This window comes from Mirounga leonina, unplaced genomic scaffold (assembly GCF_011800145.1).
Source record: "Mirounga leonina isolate KUSES-001 unplaced genomic scaffold, KU_Mleo_1.0 Mir_172, whole genome shotgun sequence".
In the NCBI taxonomy this organism is placed as follows: Eukaryota; Metazoa; Chordata; class Mammalia; order Carnivora; family Phocidae; genus Mirounga; species Mirounga leonina.
Window position 1 is genome coordinate 7,981,310 of NW_023270442.1, and position 16,567 is coordinate 7,997,876.

A 16,567-nucleotide genomic window follows, 5' to 3' on the forward strand; every position below is an offset into this window, starting at 1 on the left:
TGTCATCCGCCAGGTAGAGCTTTTGTTTCTAAAGAAGAATGCGTGATCTCCAAACTGGGTTTAAGAGTATGTCTTTGAAGAACCTATTTTAAAATAAAACAGGAAGCCAGGGACAAGGAAAGGATTCTGGAAAGCAAAATTAAATCCTGAGATCAGATTTCTGCTGTTTGATGGCAGAAGTGGTGTGAATTCCAGCATGAGTGCTATTTCAGAATGAAAACGGCTCCTATTCCAGAAAATTGGCTGGTGCTAAGTTTCTCTAATTAGAGTGCTGGGGTTTGGTGAAGTGTGTTAGTTTGATAAAAGAATTACTAGCACTATTCTGCTGACTCCCAGACACAACGTTCAAGGTGGCCTGGGCTAGTAAACAGGGGTGGAAAACATATCCTCACACATTTGCTTCATGCCTGAAAAACAAGCAATTTAAGAGAAGACATCTGGACACAAAATTTGAACAGTGCTCGGAGCCCATCAAAACATGGATTTGATGGCTTGGCGTCTGGCTGCTAAGCAACGTACTTCTTACATTCAAAACAGAGTTGTAAAAGTAGGATCCTGGTGCCAACTCAGGGTATTTCTCATTGAAGAAAAAAATAGTCATGAGCATTTTTTTTTTTTAGGTCTTAAGATATCTGATTTCTATGGTAGAAGAGCTCAGATTATTTCTGCTCTAGTCCTCTCATTTTCCACAGTCTGAAGTATTAGATGGAGTTTAACTTTACATTTTGAAGTACTCTTAATGAATGCCGCAAAAGGGTCTTGTAATATTTTTCTCAGCCCCCTAATTAACAGCATTCTTTTAAACTAAGTATATATATTCACCATACACATGCTTTTTCAAATATTTGGTTCCCTTCAAGTTAGATGTATATACCAGAGGGCCAGCCGCAAGCTAAATGAGATTTGCTTTACCAAAAGTATCCTTCTGCTTGGCAGGGAGGCCAGGGAGGGCCCATGTAAAATATTTTCCATGTGCAGACTACTTTGGAAAATGTATGTTATTATAATACTTATTAAGATAGACCATTAATTTCTTTCTCCCTTGCTTTTATCTACTTAAAATGTACTGATATGTTTCAAAGCTTGGAAAATAAGAATTGCTAGCTATCCAAAAAAAACCACAAATCCAGAAAAAGCAACAGACAGATCATTCAGAACCACTGACTAGTTTTGCTTTTTTTCTGGGAAGCAGTTAGGAAAATGATGGGGCAGGAGGTAGGGAGGAATGGGGCCTTCTATGAATTTTAATTTGTCTTAAAAGTTGCGGAATGTGCATTTGTATTCAAAAATGAAACTGAACTATTAAAATGACCTACTCTTTGGAGTAGTGTGCTTACGAAAGTATTTTTTCCTCTGTCTTTAGAGAACTTCCTTCCACAAACTCTCTGAAGCCTTCTTCTTGGCAGCTTCTTGTGATGCAGCAAAGCAAGAAATCCAGACGTGGAAAATTGCTTACCAAAAAGAAAGAAAGAAAGAAAAAGACTTGGAAACCAAATAAGAAAGGGATAGTTTTACAGGAGAATTCTACTTCATATGGAAGGCTACAAAACAAATGTTCTTCCACGTCAAAGATTTATGTAGCGCAGAGAAATTAAAGGATGGTTTTTAGATCACTTAATGAGAAGGCAGATTTTCCATCATGCCTAGCATCGTGGGCTGGCAGGTTCTTCCTAAACTGTTGCCCTCTGGCACCCTTGTTTACATGTGGTTTACATTTATGTCTACCCCATGGACCACAAGTGTTCCTCCATTCCAAATTTATCGACACTTTTCCTTCATACCAGCGGTGCCTCAGTAAAAACAAAGAATTAGGTAGTGGGGCTGTGTGATTCTGAAGCTTTCTGCAAGCCATCAGTGCATTTCCTATCCTAGCTCTGGTTGCCCCCTTTCATACCATGCTTTTGCATGATACCTCAAAATTTCAGAATCCTTCAGCTACCCTGGGTGGATCCCAAACACTACAATAATAATAATAATAATAATAATAATAATAAAATAAAGAATGAGCTTTAAAAGGCAGCTCTTACCAGGTTTCCGAGAGGCATGACTTAAAGCTGCCAATCAGAGGAGAGTCATGAAGTAGGCTCAGAGCTCTGAGCAAGCCAAGGCTCCAAACCAGCCCAGACTCTGTGTCTGAAAGTCACACTTAGCGTGGTGATGGAACGATTGAGCAAATAGATATTGTGCTCTTCCCAGAACCTCTGGGCCTATAAAGATCAGTTTTTTTCCCTTCCTGTAACCATCTTCCTCAAAAGAGGGAAATCCTGGGCAAACATTCCTTCCTCATGTCTTGACTCTTTGCCCAGATCTTTCCACACTGGGGCTTCAGAAACATATTCATCCAAAGCCCAAACATGCAAGCTGGATGTGACCCTTCCCTGGCAGCTCTGGAGGGACCAACCATGCTTGTGGTGCATTGGAGGGCTAGGCAGAGGAGTTGCTAAGGAACCAGACAGGATTAGGTTTCCATATCCTCCCTACCTCCCTGCCCTCCTGAATTCCTTCCTTCCCGGAAACTGAAATTCCACCAGGTGGACATGTAAGAACTCCATTAAAAAGCCAGACTAGGAAAAAGAGTCCTTCCTTTGGAAAGTTTTTCCTCAACTTATGTCACAGAAGTGGTTCAAGGAAGAAGGTATGGACCTTTACAAAGGAAAGGTGTGGATAAAAGTGACTACAACGAATGAACCAACAAAATCCTTCCCATTAGGTTGGACAAAGTTGTATATTGAGGTTCACTGGCAAGTAGATGATCTCCCCCACAAAAACAAGAAAGAAAGGAAGGGGGAGAGAGAGAGAGAGAGATATCTTCCATTCCAAAGACAAACTTGCTTTCCCCCACTTCCCATTTAGCTATGTACCTTTTCCCAAGCATTCCAGTCCCTTCTTATCCGTTTGTGCATCTAGGACACCATGTCTCAGACTAGAGACATCCTGCCTGATAGATGGATTGTCAGTGCACGGCTAGTCCTTTAAGGCAGGAATTGCTGCTGGGAGACCCTGACTACCGGAGCAGGGCTGAAGGCTGGCTGGGTTTCCTGCAAGGAGCAGTGAAGCACATCCGTAGTGGCAGAAGGTCTGTGCGAGAAGCGAGGCCGTGAGCAAGGCTGGACCTCCACCTACCTCCTTGCACCAGCGCCTGGACCACCCAGGCAGGTTGGACTTACCTCTCTCGTAAACAGGATGGCCGCGTCGTAGTGCTCCTCATGGTCATCCCCCAGCTGGTTGTGCTGGTGCTGCCACTTGCAAAAGTTCTTGAGCGTGGTGGCCGCATTCTTGCTCACCTCCAGGCTCTTGTCCTTGTCACCCAGCACCACCACCTTCACCACGGCCAGGCGGATGTGGTTCTCGATGCTGGCATGGCTGTACAGCCTGTTGGCGATGGAGGCCAGGGTCAGCAGGTAATGCTGCAGGCCCCGGCCATACAGGCGCGCCATGGACGCGTCAGCCACCAGGAGAAGCTCCACCTGGCGCGCCCGGGAGATGGAGCGGCGCCGCCGCCGCCACCACGTCTGGGGTCCCTGGCCCCCGTCGGAGGAGGGAGCTGACTGGTCCAGGAACTGCGGGGCCAGCGCCCAGCGTCCGTCTGCGCTGCTGTGCGCCGGGGGGCGCTCGCGAGGCCCTGGCGGGGACGCGGGAGTCTCGCAGCTAGTGCGCGGCGGCAAGGCCTCAAAGCTGAAGCCCTCGCGGGTATAGACGTGCAGGATCCGCGAGGACCCATCCCCGTACACTCGCCCGGCCTCGGCCTCGGCCCCGGCCCCGGCCCAGGGCCCGCGCAACAGCGGCTTCAGGGTGTAGCGCGCGTGCTTAACCGCGAAGAAGCCGTCGAGACCACCGCAGAGGTCAAAGACAGCCAGGGAGCGTGGGCTGCCGTCCACCGTACCGCGGTAGAAGCAGTGGTCCCCGTGGCGCCGGGTCGCCCTCGGCCCGCTTCCTGAAGGCACAAAGCCGGCGGCGCCCACCGAACCATCCCGCTCCAGGTCCAGCAGGAACCTCCGGCCGCCCGCGTAGACGAGGTAGCCCACCTTGCCGCCGCCGGAGTAGATCTGGTCGACGTTCTGCACCAGCCCGCTGCTCCTGCGCTGCGGCGCCAGGGGGTGCGGGTGGCCCGGAGGCTCGGCCCGCTCCTGCACCTCCTCCCCCTGCCGCCGGCGGGGCTGGGCGGCCGCTGCAGCAGCCCAAGGCTGCCCGGCTTTATCCTGGGCAGGTGCCGCGGCGGGGCCGACCGCGACCTGGGGCAGGCGGAGCGCGCACAGCAGCAGGGACGCCCACCCGAGCAGCATAGTGCGCTGCCCGCAGGGAGGGGCTGCGCGACGGGGACTTTGTGGGTATTTGTTATTCGCTATGGAAGTTACCGGGGCGGGAGGTGGGGGCACACACACGCTTGCAAGGTTGAGTCAAGTGTCGGAAGGAGGGGGACCCGGCGGCAGCGCCAGCCTGTCCCAGCCTCAGTGCCAGCGTGCGAACTTTTCTTTGTTGGTTTGGAAAATGTTTGGATTCGTGCTCCGGAAAAAAAGGGGGAAAAATTAAGAAGAGAAAAGCCGGGTTGTGGAGGTTCCGCGAATACGAGGAAAGGGGGAAAACAACAACAACCACCACCTAAATCCAACCCCAAGTGCAACCACTATCGCGGCACGAAGAAAAGTAAGGATGGTGCCGCGCACCAGGCGGGCAACCGGTGCGCGCTGCCTCCCGCCCCTTGCTGCTCTGGACCCGCCGGCGGCGGGGGTTCCAAGCTCTGGAGCCCACTTCCTTTCTTATTTTGTGGGTTTCCTTGACTCTACTGGAACCAGGAGGGAGGGAAGAAAGAGAGAAAAAAAGCCATAAAATTAAAACAAAAAGTGCAAGGGGCGGCCTGCGGGGAGCCAGTGAAGCGGCGCGTCCGTGCTCCTTCGGATGCAGTGTCTTCCTGCCCGCGGTCATCCCCAGTCGGCCGCTGCGAGCGCCGAGAGCAGCGCGAGCGCTGTGAAGATGCGAGGAGGTGGAACAATGAATTTATAGCGGCATGCCATCCTGCAATGGCAATTTCAACAATTCGTCACTGCAAGCTGCCTCTTAAAGGGAGAGCTTCCCCCACCCCTCCCACCCTTCCCGGTCCGCGCCTAATCAGATGGGGGAGGGCGGGCGAGGGGGGTGATCTAGGAAAGGGAGACCGAGAAGGACCCGGCGAGGTGGAAGGAGGGACGAGGGAGGGAGCGAGGGCGAGGGGAAAAAAAAAAAAAAAAAGAAAGTATTGGGGTAAGAAAAACAGATTAACTTGGCCTCATTTAAAGCCACAGTGGCTCCGGGTTTGTCTGATATTTCACAACCAATCGGGGTTGGTTAACCCCGGCTTACCTCATCTCTTGCAAGGGGTGTTTTGGTGTGTTTTTAAAGTTACTGAGACATTTCAAGTCTCTCCCTGCCTCCTTCTCTCCTGCTTTTCTTTCCCTCGGTAGGAAGTTCCTGCGCAAGTTTTTCCTCTTCGCACGCCCGTGCGCTCCGGTCTCGAAGACCTTGCAACTCCGTCCACCAGCCGAGGGCTTTGGGCTTCCCGTGCGCCCCCTCGCCCCGCGCTCTTCTCGCCTCCTCCCAGCCGCCCGGGTACCGGGTTTCCTCCCCCCTCACTCCCCGGCCTCTGCCCGCTGGGACGCTCGTCGGGTTCGGGCTCCGGGTGACTAACTTCTCCCAGCCACCAGCAGAGGGGCCGGGCAGCCGGGGAGCCGCAGGCGCTTCCTGGCGCGCCGCTGCGCCCTGAGTGCTGCGGTGCCCGGGGCAGGGCCGCCAGCCGCCTGGGAACTCCGCTCCTTTGTGTGCGAGCCCAGGGCTCCCCCTTCTCCGCGCGCCTTTCATCGGTGCCCGCAATCTGTCCCTTAATCCCGGGTGACTGGAACTTCCTTCGCTTTGCTTTAAGAAGGCAGGGCGAGAAAGTGTTAACTGTGGCAGAAAATTGAGCTTTTTCTTTTTTTTTTCCGTGAGATTTGCAAAATTTGTGCCTACACTTTCTCTTCTTCCTCCTGCTTAAATGAGAATTAGATACCCGAAAACAACCACTCATGGCTCCAGGCCTTGATTTACTATCATTCTCAGAAATTCCTGTTAGGAAAAGAAAAAAAAAAAAAAAAAAAAAGGGACTGGGGCACAGGGGGTTCCGGTCGGTGCTTATTAGTAGATGAGTGGCATTGTCACTGCAAGAGCACCTCCCACCCTCCTTCATTCTTCAGGGCTAATTAGTGAATACATCAGTAAAAATGAATTCGGAATGATTAGCACAGTTCTGTCTTTCTTACCTTTAATTTACAAAGATGCGAAGGAGAGCAGGGGTGCCTCTGTGGATCCTAAGCTGCAGGTGGTTTTTCCCAGATCCTTGCTAAGAGACCTGATCACTTTTTCAGGGTGAGAATCAGAGGGTCCTGGGGTGATTCGAGGTTCTCAGGCTGGTGGTGAGCCCCAGGTGGGAATCTCAGAATTGTCCAGCAATGAAGCCTATTGGCCAGTGCCTAGAGAACCCTCTGGAGTCAGTCATCTAGGAGGCAGAGTGAAACATATCCTGAGAATTAGTTCACTTGCATAAATGAAATGATTGTTGAGACTGGGGACCACCCAACAACCCCTAGTGGATTCTGAACTACCTCCAGACTTGGCAGGAAATTGCTGTTGCTTAAGGCCATCATCCCCTTCTTATTCCACAATCCCTCAGTCTCCAAGTGGTCAGTTGCCCAAAGCCAGTTCTACTAGTTGAATGTTGTGAGGAACCAGAGATGTTCAGGATGAGGATTTAAAGAAGGAGAATCTAGATTCCAGTAGTCTTCTTTGTCCTTCCAGTAACCTTAAAGCCTTGTGGTCCTTGTGTCTATGGAGAGCAAACTCCAGATGAATTTTCTTCTTAGTGAAAGTTTTTCTCCTTTTTCAAAACCACTATATTTCTCAGTGAATCATGCGTCTGGATTTTATGCCTCTAAATTTAATTATATAATGACATTTGTACTCAGATTATTCAAATGTAACTATATTGGAGAACAGGACAGAAGCAGATAAAGCTCCAAACATGAGGATTCACAAAGAAAGGCACTTATACAGCTTATAAATATAATAAGTAAATTCTTACATATTCAGAAAATTTCTACTTGGGTATAATTTTTATTTTTCTGTGAGAGTAACTTGGATACTTTAGGAAGTTCATTTGGTAATACTTTTCAGATATTACCCTAGTGGATTAGGATGAAGTGCTGTGTTCCAGAACAATGAATGTCTTGTCAGTCCAAGGAAGTAATTTGCACTGGATGAGAGTCGTCCAAGTTTTTATTTTCTTTTTACAGTAGAAAGCTAAAGTATATTAGCAGTCATGTTTAAGTGGACTAATTGCCACTTCAGTCTTCCATAATTCCAAAAAACAGTTTTATTTGTGCATTTTTCATGAGAACTTTTTCCTGCATTTATGGAGGATGTGATCACACCTGATATATAGTTTTACATTTCCGAAAAGGAAGCGAGACTTTCTATGCCAGACAGTTGAGTAGGAAGTTATCTTGGAGATCATGTAAGGCAACTTCCTCCATCTACCAATGAGAAGCTAAGAATAGAGACCAAATTGATTGCCCATGGATAAAAAGTCCACTAGCGGCCAGCTTGCCTGAATCCTTAAGACTTTACTCCCTCCATTGGTGTTCAATCTACGACACCTCTTAAAATCTATCCAGTTTAACAAATATCTGTTAAGGGCTGGCGGCCCTGCTGTGTGAAGGTCTCTGGAGGCACATAAACATGAATAAGCCATGACTAACGTTCAGAGCAGCTCACAGTTCAGAGATGGAACCAATCCTACCAGGAGATAGTTGGGAGTACAAGCTGGAAAATACAAATAGGGAGGGAAAAGAGCAAGAGAAGAACTACAGGTGTTCTGAGTGATGTATTTCCAGGACAGCTTCAGTCCATAGGGTTTGTGTATCCTCCTAAGTAGTATTTGCTCAAATTTCCATTTGTTAAAGTGTCATTTCCTCCCCCTCCCCATCTATGATTTTACTGAGGAAATAACTGATAATAAAACGTTCCACTCTAACCAAACACCTGGTCCTTACCTCCCATGGAGGAGAATCACAGCCTCTCAACTCCGTGCAATAATTTTCCTTTCCCTCATCAAGATCCCTACCCCTGGCCTTGCTGAATTTTGAGCTTCCTTAGTATCATCTCCCTCTGAGGCCTGATGGTGGGTGCAGGGAGCAGAACCTTCCCTCCACCCCCTGGGGGTTAAGGCCCTTTAGGAATGCCTTAAAGACAACGGGCCAGCCCTCCCTCAGGCGCTACTCAGCTTTGCAAGTTCTAGTTCTCAGAAGACTTGCTTCAGAACTAGACTTTATTTTAGTCACCTCGTGCAGTGCAATTATGCTGTATTGGTTTCTTTGTGACAGGCTTATTTCTCTTAGCAGAATGTTCTCCACGTTCATCCATGTTATCGTCTATAAAATCGTCAAACTCATAGAAGTGGAGAGCAGATTGGTGGTTGCCAGAGGGGGAAGGGGGAAATGGGAATTGCTGTTCAAAGAGTACAGAGTTTCAGTTCTGCCACATGAATAAGTTCTAGAGATCTGCTGTACATCGTTGACATCGTGCCTACGGTTCACAATACTGTATTGTACACTTAAAAATGTATTGAGGGTATACTTCTGTGTTAAATGTTCTTAACACAAAGCAAAACAAAACCAAAGAGTAAACTTTGGGAATATGGAAAGGAATGTATTTACTATGTTAGCTTTGATATGAATCCTAAGTTTTTAGAGGATGAAACTCTACCTGATCAGTCCTTCTCTCCTTTCCCAACCCTTTACCTCCTTCCACAAATCTTATTTCCCACAATGGTCTAACATGCACCTGGACACACCAATCCACCTGTACAATCTCGCACACATTGGACACATAACACACATCAACATATGCATGCACGCACACACAGTCACCCCTAACTCAGTTTCCCCTCTAGGCTGCACTGACCTGTGCATAGAAAGTCCTGAGAATAAAGCTGGAATAATAAGACAGGGTATGACACCAACTTCTCTTTGCCCTTTGCAAAGAAAACTTTCTTGAGACAGGCATAGTAGATATATATTTTTTTTTTGTAGCGAAATTTACTTCAATTCCTGATAAAACTTAAAACTGTTGTCTCTGCTATCTGCCTAGGACGTATTACACAGCATTCTCTCTGTTATGATGGATAGCATACACTTCAGAGTCAGTTTTACTTAATATTATGAAAAATAAATTTTTGAAAAGATAGATTTTTATTTTTCTTATACACAGAAAGTTTATTCTGTATAAAAGTCTTCAAATGAATAATGTACATGTGTATTATTTAAGACATACAGGTGCTATCTGTAAAGTAAAACCGACAAGTCAGTTTTTATGCTGACCAGCTGTGAAATGTTGTTTTAGCTTTTCTCACACAATTATGCGCATATTACTTGCTTTTATGAGTTACCCAGGTTCTTTTTTTTTTCCCCCTTTATTTTCCGGAAATCATCTCAAAATCAAACCTTAGTGGAAACACATGGAAAATCAGGAATTTCCAGCCTAGAGTAATTTGAAACACTTGAGGTTTTTATTTTTTCCTTCATGATGGCAAATTCAAGCAAAGATTTCGAATTCCATAATGAGTAGTAATTGCACTGGTAGGAGTTGTTGTTTCATAGCAACAATTAATTGTTTTTTTAAGTTAAGGTTTCATGGTAACAACACCTTACTCAAGCTCCCGAGTATCACAGTCTTCCTCAACACTACTCAATCTCTCTGTGTTAATGTTTTTGCCTTATTCTGGTCAGTAAAGTAAGACACTGACCCGTTAATCTAAACAAAGTTGATAAACACCAATTGGTTACTGCCTCACTCCCCCTGGGCAGGCAGGAAATAGAAACAGGAAACGTGTAGTCAATAAGCTTACCGCCCACTCACGATGCTGAGGTCACTGCAAGTCTCTTCAGTGGTTTAAGAAAGATACCCAGTATCATTTTTTCATGACTGTCCATGGACTAATACGTATCTCTCTAACACACAGCTTTCCCAGTCAGGCACTAACAGATGGAAGAGCAGATGATCCTCCAGGAAGACAGGGGTTCAGGTAAAAGCATTGAAATTTTTACTTACTTTCTTTTACTTAGGAGGTGTTGCTCTTCCTATACCCCACTTCCCATCCCCAGAATCATTTTGGAAACACCAAGCGAGAACGCCACCATTACTTACTGCCTGAATGAAGATGTGATTCTAAGTCCCAGGGAGGATACTTCTTCCATGTCAATCACCACCAACTCTCTCCCTTTTCTCTTTCCAGACAACCAGACTTGAGCCTGTGGGAAACTTCCTTTCACCAGTAGCTGGAACACCCCAGAGTCCCAACACAATTGCTATCTCTGATCTTTGAAAATATGAGCAGATGAGCTTGAGGCAGCTGGAAGAGACAGGGAAGTAGAATTTGATTGATTTCTAGTTCAAGGAACTCATCTTTGACCGCGTTTTCCTGCATTCTTCCCCAAAGCCAGATTCTTGCTTTTGCTTCTCTCTTTTTCTCATTTCGGGATCCTCTTCCAATCCATCCATCCCCTTTCCAGTCCAGGTGCGTGATAAAACCGAGATTCCTCTTGTCCTTCAGGCATGTCGAATATCAAATTTTTAGAGAACAGATCTGGGTAGGAAAGGATGAAGTTGTACTCATAACATTCAAATCTGTGTTCAAAATCATCCCCTAAAGGGAGTCCTCACTGATGTAGAAAAGATGTTAAGGTTTGAAGCTGACGGCCAAGAAAGAATTCTTGAGACATCTTTGGTGCAAAAAGGTGATTTTATTAAAGCGTGGGGACAGGACCCATGGGTAGAAAGAGCTGCACTGGGATGATGAGTAGTGGCCCATTATATATTTTCAAGTTGGGAGGGGCTTAGGGATAGTGTAAGTCTCTAAGGAGTTTTGGAAGCAAGTTTTCCAGGACCTTGAGGGGGCTAGCTATTGTTGGGAAAAGGTCATTTATTACTGTCTAATAAAACCATAGTCATGAGACCCTTCAGATGTATATCGGTGGGCCATATGCTCGGGGGATGATTGCCAACATGTATCTTGTGGGGGTTTAGAGATAAAGGAAGTTTCAAAAGGAATTTTTATATGTTAAAGTAGACTTACAGGATTGGGGGGGAGGGGCCAGACCAGAATTGTCTTCTGCCTTTAGCAAAGTATTAACATCGAGGCAGCTGAGTTTCTAGAGGAAGGTCACTCTGCCTATTTCAAGGACTTGTCATTGGGCTGTAAGTGGTAAAGAAATTCGGTTTTTCTTTTACCTTTGTTTCCCACATCACTCACCAGATCTGCCCACAAAGGTTATCAGATCTTTGATGGCCCATGTCAGTTTAAGCCCAAATGTTTTAGGTGACTCTGTTGAGTGGCATCTGAAAGGGTTCTTTTGACACATAACTTTAGAATTAATTACAAGTAGTTGGATGTGAATTACTAAATACATATTTACAAGTAATTATATAACCTCTAGCATTTGTTTTCTGCATTTCAGATTTTCATTTATTTCTGCCAAAGCATTAATTGCATTATCATTATTTCATTTCATCTGTTAGCAGATAAAGTGGCTTTCTTTTAAAAAAGTTGAAGAAGGAAAACAGTGCAGATTAAGACTAAATAAGATGGAGGCATTCACAGAGGGAAACTGCCAGGTATAGCAAGAGAAAGCTTCCCACCTATATTCCACACATGAACCCTACAGAAATTTCAGAAAACAACCAATGTATCTTTCTCATTCATGTCCTCTTGTGTTTATACTCCTGACAGTATTAAAGTTGTTAATGTGCTTGTCTTTTTGTCCCTTCTGACACATGTCACACTCAGTCACAGAGTGTGAGGACTGCTACCCTCATTTACACATGCCTCCAGCACCTCCAAAACAGACCTGTGCTTAACTGATTTCAGTTAAATCAATCTCATTTAATCCCACAGGATTTAAGTGAGGAGAGACAAAGCAATAATAATAATAATAATAATAATAATAATAATAATAATATAATTCTTGTTTATTCTTCACGATCTTGGCCTGAGTGGAAGGAAGAGAGAAAGAATTATAGTTCATGAAAAGAACCATGATTCTAACTCAGCTTAATAGAAATTTTTGCATTCTAGACCCCTAAATCCAGACGAGAATTCAGGTAGTTGTCGGTACTTGAGGGAGGATTCAATGACTCTTGTGTTTCCCACCACATGATGTAATCTATCAGACCCTTAAGATTAGTGGATATGGTATTCACATTTCCAATCACTGGGTAGTTCCCTGAAGAATTTATGTATATAGTACACACCAATTCATAATTTGAAATGTGGTCATCTTATACAGCTCTTTGGCATTTCTGGTTCTGTGTCTTGTTTATTTCGTTTTGAATACTCATTATCACGTAGCAAGCAACTAACGTAAAGAGATTGAGCAAAAACTAAAATCACAACTCTTTGTTTCTTCAGAAGGAACCATGTAAAACCTCACAATGTGACCTTATCCGGAAATAGGGTTTTTGCAGATATAATTAGTAAAAATGAGGTCATCCTGGGATTAGGCAAGGCTCTAAATCCAATGACTGGTGTCCTAAAAAATCGCAGATACACACACACACACACACACACAGAGGGAAGATGGCCGTGTGGAGATGATACAGAGGCTGGAGAGACACAACAGCTCAAACCAAGGAAGGCCAAGGAATCAGGAGAAGCCAGGAAGAAGCAAGGAGGGATTCTCCCCTAGTACCTCCAGAGAGAGTGTGGCCTTGCTTACACTTTGATTTTGGACTTCTAGTTTCCAGAAGGTGAGAGAATACATTTCTGTTGCTTGAAGTCAAAACCAATGAAACAAACCTACAACTTTTTGTTCAAAGGAGGTTAACTGTTATTTTTGTCGGTAGGAGTGACAAGAACATAAGTAAGCCTGTGCTTTAAGACAGAAAAGAAGATGGAAACAGTTGAAAGGAGAATCCAGTGGTGGCTCGGATCTACCACGTGAACAGTTTCACCTCTGCTGCCTGGAGGCATAAGAAAAGGAGGTAGATGAGTCGGAACCTCTAGGTGGTTAGTGCAATGCAGAGTTTACTCACCAGTGAGATAAACATTTGAAAAAAGTTGCAAGATGGCAAAATGTGTTTTTATGCACAAAAAGTACACCACAGTGAATCGCCAATAAAGTGAGGTTGAAGGGAAAGGCAAGAGAGTGCAAACTTTTCTATAAACTACAGGTGGTGAACACAAAACACCGGCAGTTGGATTAAACATGCCTGGGGTAAAATGTTGGTTTGAAACTTCCAGAATCATTGTATTTTTTGCTACATGTGAAGTCAACAAATGCATTATTTCACTCACTGCCCCACAGATGTTTTGAAGAGAAGCTTGTAAGAAGAAATAATATGTGCAATAAGGAAAATACCTTCCCAAATGCTCATCCACGAGATGGGTAAGAAAACATGGGAATTTAAAGAGGCCAAGGATAAACTGACTCATCTACTTTTGTGGCAATGTAGCATATTTTGGGATTAAGACTCACTTGTTTTCCTGTTCTGTCATTTCCCAACCTTAAGGGACTTGAATAAGAACTCCTTGAATGTTTATTGACATTCCATTAAAAAGCGTATAAGGCATGGCCAAAGTCTTTTATTTTTTTCCTTCAAAAATGTCCACAAGTACTTTGTGCTAAGGTAGGATTTTAAAATGTGTAGGTTCTCAATGTTTTCTTCATAGGATGGAGTAGGATGCTTTCTCTTTCTTAATTTTTCTGCTGAAACAGGGAAAATAAATTTCCACCCTTTATAAAGCAGTGGATCTCAGGTATTTTGGACCCTGCTATCCCTTTAAAAATTACTGAGAACCTCTAAATATTTGGCTTATGAGCAGTCCTCAATATGTGGTTATATCTACTAATAGTTATGATAATAGAAATGAGACCTTAAAAATAAGTATTTGTTGATTCATTTACTAATAACAACAATAAACCTATTCAATGCTGATTTAGGTAATGTATTGTTTTTGAAAAATAACTATATTCTCCAAAATGAAAAACATTTAGTAAAGTGAGTGATATTGTTTTATATTTCTGCAAATCTCTCTATAGACTATATTTGGATTCTCATATCTGCTTCTGTATTCAATTACTGTAACATCATATGTCATGTACCTTCTGGAAAACTCCAGTGAAATGCCTTTATATTAGTATAAAAATAATTTTGATCTTGGGGATCTCCCGAAAGGATTTGAAAAACACTACTCCAGGAACTTGGTACTTGAAACCCATGTCTTCATGCCTTGGGAGCTTTTAGAAATGCAGAATCTCAGGCCTTGCCCCAGACCCATTGGACCTGCTTTTTCAGAAGCTCTCCAGACATGTCACACACTCATTAAATTGAGAAATATGCTGCTCTCGGATATAAATCGAAGGACACTGTTGGTTACTTTACATCTCTACTGACTTCTCCCCAGACAAAAAGAGAGGATCAGCTAATAGGTAAATGAAAAAGCAAGCTGGTTTGACCAATCTGGATTGGTCAGATTTCCCTGTTGGGAATAATTAATATGAACATTTTTTTTTTTTTTTGATGGGGCAGAGTTCTCTGTGCTCAAAGTTGTGTGGAGCAGGATTGGTAAATATCTTGTTTGTAATTCTTTTTAAATATAGGTCCATGAGTGAAATAAGTCAAACAGAGAAAGATATGTATCATATGATCTCACTGATATGAGGAATTCTTAATTGTAGGAAACAAACTGAGGGTTGCTGGAGTGGGGGGTGGGGTGGGAGGGATGGGGTGACTGGGTGATAGACACTGGGGAGGGTATGTGCTCTGGTAAGCGCTGTGAATTGTGCAAGACTGTTGAATCTCAGATCTGTACCTCTGAAACAAATAATGCAATATATGTTAAGAAAAAAAAAGAAGAAGAAGGTAGTGGGAGGGGAAGAATGAAGCGGGGGAAATCGGAGGGGTAGACGAACCATGAGAGACGATGGACTCTGAAAAACAGGCAGGGTTCTGGAGGGGAGGGAGGTGGGGGATGGGTTAGCCTGGTGGTGGGTATTGAGGAGGGCACGTTCTGCATGGAGCACTGGGTGTTGTGCACAATGAATCATGGAACACTTCATCTAAAACTAATGATGTAATGTATGGGGATTAACATAAGAATAAATTTAAAAAAAAGTAAAATGAGGTATCACCAAAAAAAACCCAAAAAAACCCCCCAAAAAACGTAGGTCCAAAAGACTAAACAAGGAAGTCAGAAGGAAGGAGAATCAAGTGTGTGTGTGTGTGTGTGTGTGTGTGTGTACAGTAAATATATATATTATATATATCTAAGATTTATTTATTTGAGAGAGAGAGAGTATGTGAGCAGGAGGGGCAGAGGGAGAGGGAAAGAGAATCCCAAGGAGACCTCACGCTGAGTGTGAAGCCCAACTTGGGGCTTGATCTCATGACACTGAGATCATGAACTGAGCTGAAAGCGAGTCGGATGCTTAACAGACTGCACCACCCAGGTGTTCCATGGGACAATTATATTTTGATCCTTAGCAGAGTCTATGGCCTATTTCACAGCTTGTTCAGAAAGGGATGGTTGTGATAATTTATCACTCTCCCATGTCTCTAAACCCAGCAGATGCTGAGTCTTCTGTACAAAGCTTAGTCCAGTATGGGAGCCCAGTATTTATGCTGCTGCTAGTGGAGATGAAGTCATAGTCCAGAACTTACTATTTGCTCAATTATGCTTTTTCTTTGAAAAAATATGCTGTATTCTTTTTGATTTAGAGAGTGCTATCTTTAACAAGGTGTTCAGACTTATGATCAAGACAGTACACAAAGCTTATGTGAGTTACATGTATGAGTACATAAAATTATACTAAGTTTATACTTACACATGTTTACATCCCTCTGCTCAAAAATGTAACAAAGACGGATAAGGTAAAATAGAAAAAGAGAAATAGGTATTTTGTAAAAGATGTTTCTTTGGATCAGAAATAAATTCCGAGTCATAGAAGCATAGGCTTTATGGACTCTGGGACAGGTGGGCAGTGGAAATTAGGACTCTGGTTCTGTAAGGAACTAAGGGTAAAACCAAAGTGCTCTATCATACCTGGAGGTCTGGAGTCAGCCTTGCTGCTTGTAGCCTCAACTTAAATCCTCTCTCTCGCATGCCTAGATCATGACATTGGGTTTAAGAAAATGGCTAGTACCTGCTCTTTGCATCAGTGGTTTGTAGCAAGCTGTATACTAAGGTTAGTTATGGATCTAAGCTCAGAAATGAAACCAGGGAACCTAGTGAACTAGTGAATTTATCTGTGATGTCCCCAGGGCCTCCTCTAGTGAGAACACTGAAATATGCAATATCAGGGTGTTACGACTAATGATCACTAAGCAAGGATGGGTGAGCATGGAAGAAAAGCGAAGAACAAACAAACACATCCTTATCTAAGCATGTGGGTGACACATACACAGAAATCAAATGTTAAAGTGTGCAGCCAACCCAATCAACAGTCAAAATAGGAATATAATTTCAGGGGTGAAATGAATTTCATGGAACCAGCTGATTAATACTTTA

General features: G+C 44.1%; 1 protein-coding gene and 2 long non-coding RNA genes across 3 annotated transcripts in view; 2 read left to right on the forward strand and 1 right to left on the reverse strand.

The window, feature by feature from the left end:
- ADAMTS5 (ADAM metallopeptidase with thrombospondin type 1 motif 5) overlaps nt 1–5,062 on the reverse strand; it is a 43,736-nt gene extending 38,674 nt beyond the window's left edge. Inside the window, exon 1 of the mRNA XM_035017537.1 lies at nt 3,168–5,062. Coding sequence (XP_034873428.1) covers nt 3,168–4,283 — 1,116 coding nt within the window. The 5' untranslated portion in view covers nt 4,284–5,062. The remainder of the gene's footprint in view (nt 1–3,167) is intronic.
- On the forward strand, nt 3,930–10,827 carry LOC118018799. The gene is made up of 3 exons (XR_004681487.1): nt 3,930–4,016; nt 10,025–10,087; nt 10,298–10,827. It is a non-coding gene; the product is annotated as an uncharacterized LOC118018799 (long non-coding RNA).
- Nucleotides 10,828–12,025: 1,198 nt separating this feature from the next.
- LOC118018876 lies at nt 12,026–13,631 on the forward strand. Its single transcript, XR_004681507.1, has 2 exons — nt 12,026–12,807; nt 12,904–13,631. It is a non-coding gene; the product is annotated as an uncharacterized LOC118018876 (long non-coding RNA).
- The last annotated feature ends 2,936 nt before the right edge of the window (nt 13,632–16,567 follow it).